This window comes from Rhineura floridana, chromosome 7, assembly GCF_030035675.1.
Source record: "Rhineura floridana isolate rRhiFlo1 chromosome 7, rRhiFlo1.hap2, whole genome shotgun sequence".
Taxonomy (NCBI): Eukaryota; Metazoa; Chordata; class Lepidosauria; order Squamata; family Rhineuridae; genus Rhineura; species Rhineura floridana.
The window spans coordinates 16,517,694-16,531,245 of record NC_084486.1 but is presented as its reverse complement, the minus strand read 5'-3'; the positions used below and the strand labels follow the sequence as shown (position 1 = coordinate 16,531,245).

At 42.6% G+C, this 13,552-nt stretch overlaps 1 protein-coding gene across 1 annotated transcript; it reads right to left on the bottom strand.

Moving 5' to 3' along the window:
* Nucleotides 1-446: 446 nt before the first annotated feature.
* On the bottom strand, nt 447-13,514 carry LOC133388739 (mannose-binding protein-like). Its single transcript, XM_061634971.1, has 5 exons — nt 13,388-13,514; nt 9,612-9,812; nt 8,032-8,139; nt 6,047-6,130; nt 447-2,470 (listed from the first exon to the last, which is right to left on the bottom strand). Exons 2-5 carry the CDS (start codon nt 9,793-9,795, stop codon nt 2,094-2,096), a joined length of 753 nt encoding a protein of 250 aa, XP_061490955.1. The 5' UTR covers nt 9,796-9,812; nt 13,388-13,514; the 3' UTR covers nt 447-2,093.
* Between the last annotated feature and the right edge of the window lie 38 nt (nt 13,515-13,552).

The following is a 13,552-nucleotide window of genomic DNA, read 5'->3' as shown; positions in this document are numbered from 1 at the left end:
TCTTTCCCTGCTGCTCTCTGCACAGGGTTTTTGTACATATTCTTGCATAACAAGAAGCTGAGCCCTAACATCAGGGCAGGCCTAAGACTGCAAGTGGCACCCTCGATGCCAAGGTGCACAGCACCCAAGGCTGATCAAGTTATTTTGACACCTGAAAGAGAAAACCACACAAGTCCCTCTTCCCCTCTATGGCAATGGAAATACAATAATAATAAATTAAACAACTAACCATTTCCAGCTCTTTCATGACACTCCAAATCAGCTTCAGTTTGTCTAACGGTGGGGTCAGCTCTGCCTAAAACGCCAACAGAATAACCAGACACAACATGCCAGTATGGATGCACATAGGAAGTTCACTAACGCTGGGCCAAAGCTCCAGCAAACCGGGTTTTTCCTGTTTGGTGCTTTATTTTCGGCAGAAAACAAATTTTTCTCCAGTTCTCATCAACTCTTCCACACAAAGCTTGTTCATCTTTAATGAGAATCAAATTAGCACAGACTACATTACACAACACTGAAATTGGGGGATACATCTGTACATATCCATAGAGGAGAGCCAGAGTGTTCTTCAGAATGTGTGACAGCCATGTCAATCTCTTTCAATATTTTGCTCATCAGAGCATTCTGCAGGATGTACACCTAGTGTACTTGCACTCAGAAATCAGTGAGCATACCTTTGACACAATGTATGTAACACTGTAGGTGCTGTAGTATAGAAGCATACCCTTGCTGCTTCTACAGTGTGAAAATCATCCAGTAATTGCATGGATTGGGGGGTCAACTCCTAAAATATATCAACAATTTCACTCATTTAACATGTGACTGCAATTATATCAGAATACGATCTAGTGCACGATTCATAAAAAACACAGCTTTTAATTTGTTAAAAAAATAAAGGGCAAGTCTTGTCCTTTACCCCCTCCAGGTGCAAATATAAGTATCAATTATGCAAGTTGCTGAAGTTAAATGTTTTTTCATAATTAACAACATATTTGAATACGTACCGAAGTAACCTTTTGCATTAATGCTACAGCTAGTGCTGGCACAACAGAGTTCTTCTCCTCTCCTTTCCCCATGTGCACCTCACACCATCCCCAAACATGCTTTGGAGGTTTTGCCCCAGAACAGATATAGGGGGTGTGGGGGGAGGAGAGGGTGAGATTGTTCAGTTGCGAATGGAAAAATCCTTGCCCAGATGGAACGATTGCCTTAGCACTATGTTGAATACAACCCTATGCAAGTTAGACTAATATAATTTCTGGGAGGCAGTCTCGCATATGGCAGTCCTAGACTCAGAAAAGATGTCTCCAACTAAGGCTGGGAGACTGACAAGAGCGTCCCCCTGCCTCGGTGAAGATGGTGTGACAGAAGCATTGTTACCCTTGATGCATATATTGCCATTCCTCCATGCTTCAAGAATCTATAAAAACTTCTTGACCTAAGGTGACCATAGGTCAAAAGCTGTTTGCACAGAACAACAGAAACTTGTATGTAGAAACGATCCTTCCATCATGTCACTTTCAGCTACCTTAAAAATCATCTCTCTTTCTCCATCCTGGAGCAAAAAGTGAAAATTTGCTTGATTGTCATGTTACCAACAGCTAGCAACTTCACCCAGAGTTATGCTGCTTTGGAACTAGGGATGGGGGAGAGATTTGATCCAGTTCACATTTAAAGCCAAATTTATCAAATCCACACTTTCTGAAAGAACATGACAACTGAAACAGCCATCCTTCAAAATGTGTACTTACCCGAATTTTGCGATGTAGTCCTGCAACTAAGCATTGTTTGCAAAAATGCATATATTAAGGAAAAGTGAGCATAAACATGAATATATTAGTGAAAATGACATACAAAAATGCATTACATTAGGAGATATTGCTCGCATACATGTGTATATTAGTTAAAACTCCAGACAAAAAAATGTGTTTAGTAGGAGAAATTCTCGCTAAAATGCTGGAGAATTTTCATGAGGATTTTTTAAAAATAATAATCACAAATTGCTGTAGAAGCATGGAGAGCCAATTTTAAGTTTAAAAAATGAGAACCTGAAGGAACGAAAATGGACAAATCAATCCCTCTTTGGAACCAAGTTAAATTTCACAAACAATCAGTGCTTTAAATTCACAACCTACATCGTTCCATAATGCGTCCTCAAGTACTATAACACAGTCTTCGTTATGGTTATGGTCATTGGGCTCTCCTTGTTTCCAGTTTGTGTAACCTACAGGTGCACCATTCAAGTACACAAATCGTCCCTCAGTCTGAATATCGTTGATATCAAGAAAAGCAAACTTTGAACTCCTCTTTAGTACTTCTTTCAAGGCTGTGTTCTCAGCTGCGCTCTTTGGGCTGGCAAGCACTGCACCTGCGTTTGCACACATCTTTTTCCCGTTGGAGAAAGTGTCTTGTTGGCCAGTTGAAACAAAGATTTTCCCTCCGACTCTCATCGCCCCCTGCAACCACAGAACTAGATCAAGAGAAAACCATAGCACAGTGAGAATCTTGTGAGAAATAAATACCTGCAGCCTGAGTAATAATCGGTCCACACTACCCATGGGCATGATCCATTCAGAATTAAGCACTTTTAACTGTCATTGATTTGAATGACAGAGAGTTGACTACAATAGGGCCCCGCTTCCCGGCATTCCGCTAATGCGGCGGCTTTCATTCCCCGTTTTAAAGCCGATTTTGCGCTTTTGCGGCATTTTGTGGCATTTTTGTGGCATTTTCGCGCAACGCGCCCCATTATACTCAATGGGGTTCCACTTTACGGCAATTTCCATTTTATGGCGGGGGTCCAGAACGGAACCTGCCGTATAAGCGGGGCCCGCCTGTATATTCTCTCTCCCACTGAAATCAATAGGACTTAAAGGTACTCAACTCTGGATGACTTCTGCCTGATATCATTTCCTCAACCTTCTGCCCTCCAGATGTTTTAGACTACAACCACAACTCCTAGCCCCAGTTAGCATGTCCAATGGTCAGGGATAGTGGGAGGTGTGGTCAAACAACATTTGGAGTAGGGATGCAGTTTGCTTGTTGGTGCTGGTTCGGATCTCATTTCAAAAAGGAAAGGGGGTATAAAACCCAAATGACCATACCCCCTTTCCTTTTTGCATTGATATTTGACCATCACCCCTCCTCTTTTCTATCGGATCTCATTTCACCAACGTGGTGGGAAGTTATGGTTCACTATTCAGAATTTAATACTAATAATAATTCCTGCATCTTCAATACAAGTGACTTAAAAACAACAACAGGATGATGTAAAGTTCAGGGCCGGCCCCAGGCATGCCGGAGCCCTTGGGCATCAGCTTCCCCTGGGCCCTGGTGTGTGCGCATGTGCACACGCATGTGCATGTACACCTCCCCCCCATGCACCCCCACCTACCTGCCTCCTGTCTTTTAGCATTGCCATTAATCAAGATGGTGGCCAAGGTTTCTCTAAGGGGATGAAGCCTCCGCTGCTATCTTGGTTGATGGCACGAGTGCATGCTACACGCGCATATCTCTGCCACCAACCAAGATGATGGCAAGGGCTTCAGCACTTTATGGAAACCTCAGCCACCATCTTCATTAAGGGCACTGCTAAAAGACAGGAAACAGGTAGATAGGGCAAGGGAATGGCAGGGAGGTGGAAGCTCCTGCCCTGCGATCCACGGCAGCAATCCTGCCACGGATTGTAGAAGGGGAGCGGAGGGGCCCCTGTAGCCCCAGCGGCCCTCAGCCAGGGCCTCATATGGCCACCATTTAGAACCGGCCCTGGTAAAGTTGTTTGGCTGCCTGAAAACTGACATCCACAAAGGGAGTTTGCTTGATGTTGGGAGAAAACACCATTTTTTAAAAAAGAGGGGAGAATCAGGAGCACAAACCAGTCCCCAAACTAAGCACCTTTAAGGCTGCAATCATATACACATTTATCTGGGAGTAAGCCCCATTGAACACAGAGGGATTTAGCCTGGAGTAAACATATTGTAACTGTTGCAGCTGCAATCCTAAGCATATCTACTACAGAGGAAGCCTCACTACATTCAGACTTCCTTCTGAGTAAACACATGCAGGCATGCTTGCACTGCAGATCGTGCAATCCCTCTACAGTCTACTCAGAAGCAAGAAACCCCATTGACTTACATGGGCCTTACCTTCAGGTTAAGTGCACTTATATAGGATCACAGTGATTTCCGGACTGGCAGACTTGACCCAAGCACGTGGGAGGCAGTGGTGCTATGGGGAGTGAAGAAATACCAGGCACAGGTGGAGACCCAGGACTCAGGGGCAGGGAGGAGGACTTGGAAGAAAGCCTCTTGGCCTTCGTCTTTCCTCTCCCTTGATGCAAGGCAGGCAACAGACACATATACAGAGGCAATCTGCCATAACACCTCCTAGTTGTCTCCCTCATTCAACAAAAAATCATTTTTAAAAAAAGTATCTTATTTGTTGAAGAAATACTGAGTCTCACATTGTGGCTGCCATTTCTCTCTCTCTTTCTCAGCAAATATACGAAAGCTGAAATCCGAACCCTATTTTTCTGAGAGTAAGTTCAATTTTAAAATTGTGTTTTAAATTGTTTTTAAAATATGTGTTTTAAATTGTATATTTGTTTTAATGTTTTTGATTGCTGTAAACTGCCCAGAGAGCTTCGACTATGGGGTGGTATACAAGTGCAATAAATAAATAAATGGGTCTTACTTCTGAGTAGAAGCAGTCCATCTAGTCTGTCATGGTACACATAGTCTCTAACTGTCTAGCTACTCTCTCTGTGATTTTATAACAAAGTTCACAGTGGAAAACTGACCCAGGTGAGGTGTGGGAGAAGGCAGGGGGGAGGAGGAAGGAAAATAATGTTTAAAAATGGTCATCATTGCTATTTGTTTATGGTGGAGCCAGCAATATCAATTTCTGGCTGGTTAACTTCAAACATGAAATGTAAGGGCAAGAATTTAGCAGTGGTTCAGTTTTCAACTTTCAAAATTACATCACATAGCTCAAAATAAATTCAACTACACAAGCCTTGCTTAAATGCTGGGGGGGGATTTAATTCACTGTCCTCGGACAGATAGTTAGCCTGAGACACAAGACCTACTTGATTGGCAATTACCTGCCTGATTTACATGTGAATACAAAGAGACCACTGGCTACATCACAAAGTTTTTTTTTGGGGGGGGGGAAGGATCAAAATGGTAAAAACAGAAGAGAAAAGAAACATGAACCATAACCACCTGCCAGTTCGGTCAAATGGAACCAGTACCAACCAGTGAACTACATCCTACCTATCACTGACCTATGGCTCCTCCTTAGCAGCAGTGGCCAGGAACTGCAGTACCCATTGGTACATAGACCACTGGATAACAAAACGAATGCCAGAAATTATTAGGGAAGATAGGATAGAATTTTACTGGCTTAAATGCATCTAATGAGTGTATAGAGCACACCTTTTCCAAATTATTTATGTATCACCCAGCATGCACTTAGCGATCATAGGCTGGTAAGTGTTTGCACTGAAAGAAATCTGCTTGAGGACTTCTCCTTTACACCCAATGGGTGTACACCTAGCAGCAAGGGAACTGCTTCTTTCTGATGCAACCCCATGCCACAGGAGTGCGGGTGAATAACACAACCACTTGGGAGTGAGTTGAAGAAATGAATAATTTCCCACCAGACAGGCACTGCTCCCCTTGGGGGTGGGAGGATGCTAATTATGTGAGGAAGATCCACATAATTGACCCCATCCATGTTATTCCATTATATACCACATGGCAGTGGCTTCTATGCTGCTAGAGGCTGAGTGTAGTTTATGTCTTGCTTGTTGACTTCCCATAAGTACCTGGAGAACAGGATACTGGAGGGCCTTTGGTTTGGTGCAGCAGGGCTCACAAGAGGAGGGCCATAGATGAGGAATGAAGTGAAGAACATAATATGGGAGGAGTTTTCACACTGCCTACTTCATTATTAGTGGATTAGTTTTGCATATATGCAAAGCCACAAGCAACCTTTTAATAATAAATATAAAAGCAAAACATTGAAAATGCAACTTCCATCTTACTCTTTTTATACTTGGTAAGGTCAGCTTGAAGAGTCTGGATATCCCTTTCCAAAGCAGTTACCTGTCGTTGAACGGCATCAACAGCTATGGGGAAAAAATGGGGATGGAAGAATGCAATTAAGTGCAAATGGTTCCATTGTGTTTAACATTGGGAAATTGTCACCCAGACTGATGCCAATTCCTGCCTCTGTGCTTCCTGCAATCCTTTGTCACATGTGTATCAATTATTTTTATGTGACATTTCTATCCTGCCTTTCTTCCACGATAAGAGCTCAAGGCAGGATACATGGCATTCTCAGGGAGTCTCTCATCCAGGTACTGACCAGATCCAGACTTGGTCAGCTTCAGCCAAAGATCCTGCATAATGTGCCTTTAGTCCATTCCCTGGGGCATACGCTTACATTCACAAATACAGACACTGAAGCCCCTCTGCCTAAAAGAGAGATGTAAAGTATACAGTAGCTAAGTAAGAAGGGAGAGAGGAATGACTTGTTCACTGTGGCCGGGAGTAAGAAGCATTAGCCTTGAACTACAGCAGCCTTTGCCAACCTGGTGCCCTTCAGATGGTTTGGACTACAACTGGTGCTGGCTGGGCCTGATGGGAGATGTAGTCCAAAACATCTGGAAGGCACCAGGTTGGCAAAGGGTGAAGAACAGGAAGGGAGAGTTTTCTACTAATGTTTATTCCAATTATAGGGCCAGTTCAGCAGCAGATTAAGCTGCTTAGAGAGGTCTGTGGAATTCTGTTTCTTGGAAGCTTTTCTCTTTGGCATCTGTTGTGGGTGTTTTAGGTAGAGCATTCCTGATGTGCAGCAGATGCTCCACACGGTGCTTTCAGATTTCTGCAGTTTGGTTTATACATCCAGCAGGCTCCATGCAATTCCTTGTGGGAATGTGCTGCGGCCAGGTTCAAGGATCACGTGGAAACACTGTTGGTATGAACTGGCCCCTCCACTTTGGAGCATCCACAAGCCACCCTCATTTCAGTGATGACAGTGGCTAAAAAAAGGGCCACTTGAAATGGACGCTCTAACCCCATTGAGACACTGGTTGACACACTGGTGCTTCCACACCAACCCATGGATGGTTTTACGTATTCCCAGACACAATAACTTGGGGACCACAGGATATATCAATTGGGCCTATGATTTGCTAAGCGGAGCTTTAGTGAAATAATAATTCCTAAGTGCCAACCAGTCACTACCAGCTATGAAAAAGAGGATCGGTTGCTCTTGAAGCTCCCATTCATGCCTTCATGAGAGCTGAGGCTTTAATAGCAGTAGGATCAGGCTTAAGACATGGACCTGAGCAGCGGCTTCCAAACTCCCCTCCCATGGACCGCTTGAAAATTGCTGAGGGTCTTGGCAGACTATTTAACAATTTTTCTGCTTGTTGTGGCAATTATAATGTGCTGCGCTAGATGGTGTGTGATTTTTAACTGTATTTTTACAGGCATGCCGCAGACCATCTGAATGAAGCTTCATGCTGCAGATCACAGTTTTGGAACTCCTGGACTAGACCCTATGGGGGGGGGACTTAAGTACAAGAGTTCAGCGCAAAATGACTTGCTGAGGAGATAGCGGTGTGCTATTGCAACAATTCCAGTGGACTGGTGTCTGGTTTTGGTCTTCTCAGGAGCTTACCTGGATATTCACACATGATCTAAGGCAGCCTTTTGCCAGTCTGTTGCCCTCCAGCTGTTCTGAACTACAACTCTCATTGTGCTGGCTGGATCTGATGGGAGTTGTAGTCCAGAGCAACTGGACAGCAACAGGTTGGCAAAGGCTGATCTAAGGACTAACCTACACCAATGTGAGTGTATTAACAGCTTCAGGACGAGTGATGTGGGGAGAGCAAATCATGAGGGAGGAGGGTATGACTAACCCATCCCTTATTCCCCATGGTACTGTTGTACATGTTTGTGTGCTGTATGTAGCTAGTCCCTAATGCAGACAGAACTAAGCATCAAAACATTGATTTCTTACCTGTGGCTTCTCCCTTTTGTCCTTTCTGACCTGAGGGTCCTGCAATTCCTGGTAATCCAGGAGGCCCAGCCTTCCCAGGGAAACCCTGTTGGCCCTTCACTTGGACTCCTTGTGTTTAACAAAAGAAACATCTCTTGGACTTTATTCCTCCAAACAAATAGCCACCAGGAAAAGCCACTTTAAATAACACAGAGGTTGCATACACGTTTCTGTTTACTCTGCATCTAGTGTGCTCTCACCACTAGTTTGGGAAGGGTTGTGCAAATGACAATCCCTAACTATTCTGAAGTTGCTTATGAAATACTGTGCTTTGATGTGTTTCCTCCCAAACCAGCTTTGATCCAAACTGAGAAAAAGAACAACCTGTGTTTTAAGCTGCTAATGTGACACAGCCACACACACGCCTGAGGGCTCCCTTCATGTGCATTCAGCAGACAGAAGATGTCATTGCAACTGTTAATTGTCTCCTTGCTTTGTATATACGATAGGGGCTCTAAGGGGCTCTCCCCTCCTGCTCGCTCCACTCGCCAACCCTCCACCAGCTCCACCTGGATTCACTCTGCTCCACACTCTCCCTTGCACTACACAACACCCATGCGCATTCAACACGCATTTGCGGACCAGACACACATGTATCTCTCCCCTCCGTCTCACACACACTTCACATATACACAACCACATATACATTCGTGCCTCCTGCCTCTCCCCTTGCCCCACACAGACTGTACATACTTTCTCCAAGAGTGTCTCTTTCTCCTCACACCACATCTCCCTCCCTCTCTCTACCCAAAAGTGTCTTTCTCCGCCCCCTGCGCCTTCTCTCTCTACCCAAGAGAATATCTTCCTCCCACCGCCACCTACCTTCTCTACCTCTATTCTTTCAGCCCAAGTGACTTGCAAAAGCCCCCAGTCATGAAGGGAGAGAGGAAGCTATCTCATTGCTCTTCTCTCCCCCTCCCAGCTGTCAAAGAAAAGCCCCCCAGGGCTTGCAAACAGACCATGAAGTAGCCAGGAAACACACAGACATACCTACACACAGCTCAGAGAAAAAGCATCCATGGCAGGCAAACCACACACAGCTTTTTAGAACAGTGGACGCAGCCCCGGCCTTGTCCCCTCCCCTTTTTAGAATGTTGGGAAACAGTGCGACAAGGTACTGAAAATCTATTTTATAGAGAAAAGGGCTCAACATATAGCAATTTATAACAAAAAGGCATACACACTATCACACACATATCCAAGTAACCCAGATGAAATAATGTTATTTTATCTTTTGATGTATTTTTATTTTGGTACCATATGCTTCCCCCCCCCCAAATTGTAAGCTGCTCTCATAAGACACCAAACATTACCATATAACTATGTAAATGTACTGCCTTCAAGTCGATTCTGACTTATGGTGACCCTATGAATAGGGTTTTCATGAGACTGAGAGGCAGTGACTGGCCCAAGGTCACCCAGTGAGCTTCATGGCTGTGTGGGGATTTGAACACTGGTCTCCCAGGTCATAGTCCAACACCTTAACCACTACTCCACACTGGCTCTCTATATAACTATGTAGAGACCCACAATCATGATACCTTGGTCTCCCTTCTCTCCTTTGAGACCATCTTTCCCATCTCTTCCAGGTAAACCATTGAGTCCTGGGTTGCCGCATGCCATCAATGTGCAGGTATTTGTTTCACATCTGCTTGTTTCAGGAACAGAGGCCAATGCCAGTGATGTTCCCAGCATCACGGCAATGAAAAATTGGAGGAGATACATTGCTGATACCTTATAGCCTGATAACAAGTTAAGAGATTATTTTTAGGTGTGTTAGAGGTTGCTTATGGCTACTCTGCTGTTCTTAGTGCAAACAAGAGAGGACTCTGCTTTGGTCTCTTAAGATGAGGCTCACAGAAAGCCATTAGACTGCATGTCAATGTGTTTTGGAATTTTGGACAGTTGTTGCTTCACCGAAATGATCCTGGGTGTTTTAGTTGTATGAGGTTACTACAAATTCTGTTGGAGATCTCTAGACTCTTCACAGAACTATAGTTCCCACAATCCTTTGAGAATCAGTTTGCAAATTAGTTTAAAGATATGCATCACTTCCAGATAAGGGGCTCCATTTGTAGAAACAGGCTTCTGCATGCAGATTACCTGCTGGATCACACATTGTGAGCGCAACTCAGCTGTGCATACAAATACATATCTGAACGTGAATGTCATCTATCCAACTATGGCTGTGTACATTCCATACCTTTAAATAACATTCAAAGCACCCCCCCAAGAATCCTGGGAACTGTAGTTTACCACTCAGAACTACAGTGTCCAGAACTTTTACAACTATGGTTCCCAGTATTCTTTGGGGAGAAAATGTGCTTTAAAAGTATGGTGTGTACACAGCCTACATTCCTTTCAACTGCATGTGTGTCTGAATGTAAATCTGCATCCACTTTCTTGAACAACTAGTCACATATAACAATGCACAAATGAAGCTGGATTTGGGCATAGTCATGTCCTATTTTTATCAAAAGGGAATGGCATGCTAGGTTTCTTTTAAAGCCTTTGTCTGTCATTTTATAAATAAACAGAAAATATGCAGAACAAAAAATTAGTTGCAGGAGGTGGCTTCAGGAAGCTGTCAAGGTTACCTGATGGTCAGAAGAAAATGATGAAAAGTAAAACAAACCCAAACCATATCAAAACAGATAAATGATGTTTGTAAGTAAGGATCCCTCAGGACGCTTTACTGTTGGCTCACTATATTTTAGCAAACAAATGAACAGAAAAAGCTTTCCTTAACATAATACAAAGATTCAGAAAAAGACAGTTAAGGATGAATAATACACGTATATGAGAATTTAATATATCAAGCAATAAAAACCATCTTTAAAAAAAGTGATCCTTTGGTGTATTAGCCAAACAGGCTGTCGAAACAAGTTTGGCCAAAACACCAAAGGAACACTTTTTAAATAAGTATTTGTCTTATAAATTGGGGATATAGGTGCCTTTGGAAGAAGCATTTAAAGTTTGTTTTTATTGTTTGATATATTAAATTCTCATATTCATTTATTATCTGTCCTTAACTCTCTTTTTCTGAACCTCACTATATTTTTAATACATTACTCCATGAAACAAAAGCAAAAAGCTTCTTAAAAGCCTTACCTAGGAGTCAAATTTAGGTCCCAATTAGGGTTGCCAGGTTCCTGGCCTGAGACTGATCCTGTATCTTTAGGAGAAGAGAAAGTCAGCCAAGTGCAGGTGTTCTTGCAACACTGTAATGAGAAAAACCACAAGGTGGAATTCTCCCTTCCCCCTGCACACCTTTTAAAGATACAGAAGTCCTCTTGGTTGCCAGACCCAGCCTCCAAGAGGTCTTCTGTATCTTTCAAAGTTGTGCAGTGGGAAGGGAGAATTCCACCTTGTGGTTTTTCCCATTACAGGGTTGCAAGAACACCTGCGCTTGGCTGACTTTCTCTTCTTCTAAAGATACAGGATCAGTCTCAGGCTTTGAACCTGGAAACCCTAAGGTGTACTGACTTTCCTGTCCTTTACATTTCATAGAAAATAGTGTAGTCCAGTATCTCAAATGCTTGGAGAATGATATTGCCGGAACTTGCTGCAAGATGGTGTTATGTTCCGTGTGACTAGTTGTATGTGAGAGTGGGTATTCTGAGCTACACTACTACACAGATGGGGAAATGTGCATGCATACCCACCAGTAACATGCAGTGTGGATAGCAATGCATGTCTAGATATTATGCTCTCTCTCTCTCTCTCTCTCTCTCTCTCTCTCTCTCTCTCTCTCACACACACACACACACACACACACACATTCTGACAGCATAGATACACATCTCTTGCTGCCACTGTAATTCCCACCAAGACTGATGCAAATATGAGAAGGGACACCTATAACCCAATTGTCCATCCTATGTGTGCTGCTTTTGCTTGTCCTAGGCTGCAGTGCTGGCCTCCCTTATGTGGTAAACTTCACTGTTAGGTGTACAAATATCCCATGTTTTGGATATTCCTAATAATCTGCATTTCTTGGATAACTTTTGCATCAAATTTCAGCTTGGTGTGAGAGCAGCTTCTTTGGGGATATATAGTCCACATCCCTCGTTTGAGGGCACAGTTTCCCCATTTTAGATTAATCAGAGTGCCTCGGACTAGATGTATAATAAATTTTAGCTTTCTATTTTCAGAGTATACATAGTGTTCTCCCTTTGTGAGGTGTAACATCCAGGCTTACTCTGTGGATTGATCCAGCTGTATTAGAAATATTAAGCTGCTTTACTGATTTGTGATGTATTTTGCATTTGTTTCATGAATGTAATTTTATTGTTAATTTTATGCTGTTTAAACCATACCTTTTCTTAATAATAGAGGTATAGATATTGCTGCTACTGCTGCTGCTGCTACTACTACTAATAATAAACAACTTGCATATGTTCCATTTCAGACTTCTAGTAAACACAAAGCCTTAGACTAAGCATGTACCAAATTTCACCTAAATCATGAACAAACACATGTGTAACATGTAAGCACAGTCAATAAGAAATGTTTAGTTGATTAACAGCATTCCTTTCAACCAATTCATTGCTTAATCAATTAAATTTAAATAAATGCTCATAATACCAAATCTTCAAGGCAGATTCCTTTTTTGAGATATTGAAGGAAGTTTGAGGTAATTTACAACTGAACAAAGAAAGACTATTCCATATGGATAGAAAAAAATTAAATGGACTGCCTTCAAGTCGATTCCGACTTATGGGCGACCCTATGAATAGGGTTTTCATGGTAAGTGGTATTCAGAGGGGGTTAACCATTGCCTTCCTCTGAGGCTGAGAGGCAGTGACTGGCCCAAGGTCACCCAGTGAGCTTCATGGCTGTGTGGGGATTCAAACCCTGGTCTACCAGGTCGTAGTCCAACAGGCAATATTTAATATTTTATTTTCATTCCCCATTACAGGCAAATATCAAAACAAACAATCTTTAAAAAGTATGCCTCTAATTCACAGTCCTACAAGTCATACTTTGTGCTCACCAATTTAAATTGGGCCCCACCAATAAATTAACTAACGGCAAAATACTAACCCCATCTACTTAGAAGTAAGCCCTGTTGAATTCAATGGTGCTCACTCCCAGATAAGTGGAGTTAGGATTGTATTCCAAAGCTTACAGCCCTGTATTTAATATGTTGTGTCCCCTTAAACTCCCAAAACATAAAAAGCACTATTATCTTTGGTTCAAGCTTATCTTGAGAATGGAGATACAGCAGACGGATAAACTAGTTGTAAAATTTGAAGTGTTTAACAAGCAAAGGAATAGTTTTCATCCAGCATTAATCAAAAACAGCATTACTTACCAGATCCTAATATGTTTTTTTGATCAACTGAAGCAATTCATTTGACTTGAAAAGAGATTAAGACTAGGCATGGAAAGAGTGAATTTCTATTCTACTCAGAATGGTAGGGGGAAAACCAGAGAAATTACACAGGTGTTTTATTTTATCTCTGCTATTGCACAAGTC

Coding starts and splice junctions, on each gene's coding strand:
- LOC133388739 (XM_061634971.1), bottom strand. CDS start 9,795: ATGTATCTCCTCCAATTTTTCATTGCCGTGATGCTGGGAACATCACTG. Junction 8,140..9,611: donor AGGAGAGAAGGGAGACCAAG/GTATCATGATTG, acceptor GTTAAACACAAG/GAGTCCAAGTGAAGGGCCAA. Junction 6,131..8,031: donor ACAAAAGGGAGAAGCCACAG/GTAAGAAATCAA, acceptor TTTTCCCCATAG/CTGTTGATGCCGTTCAACGA.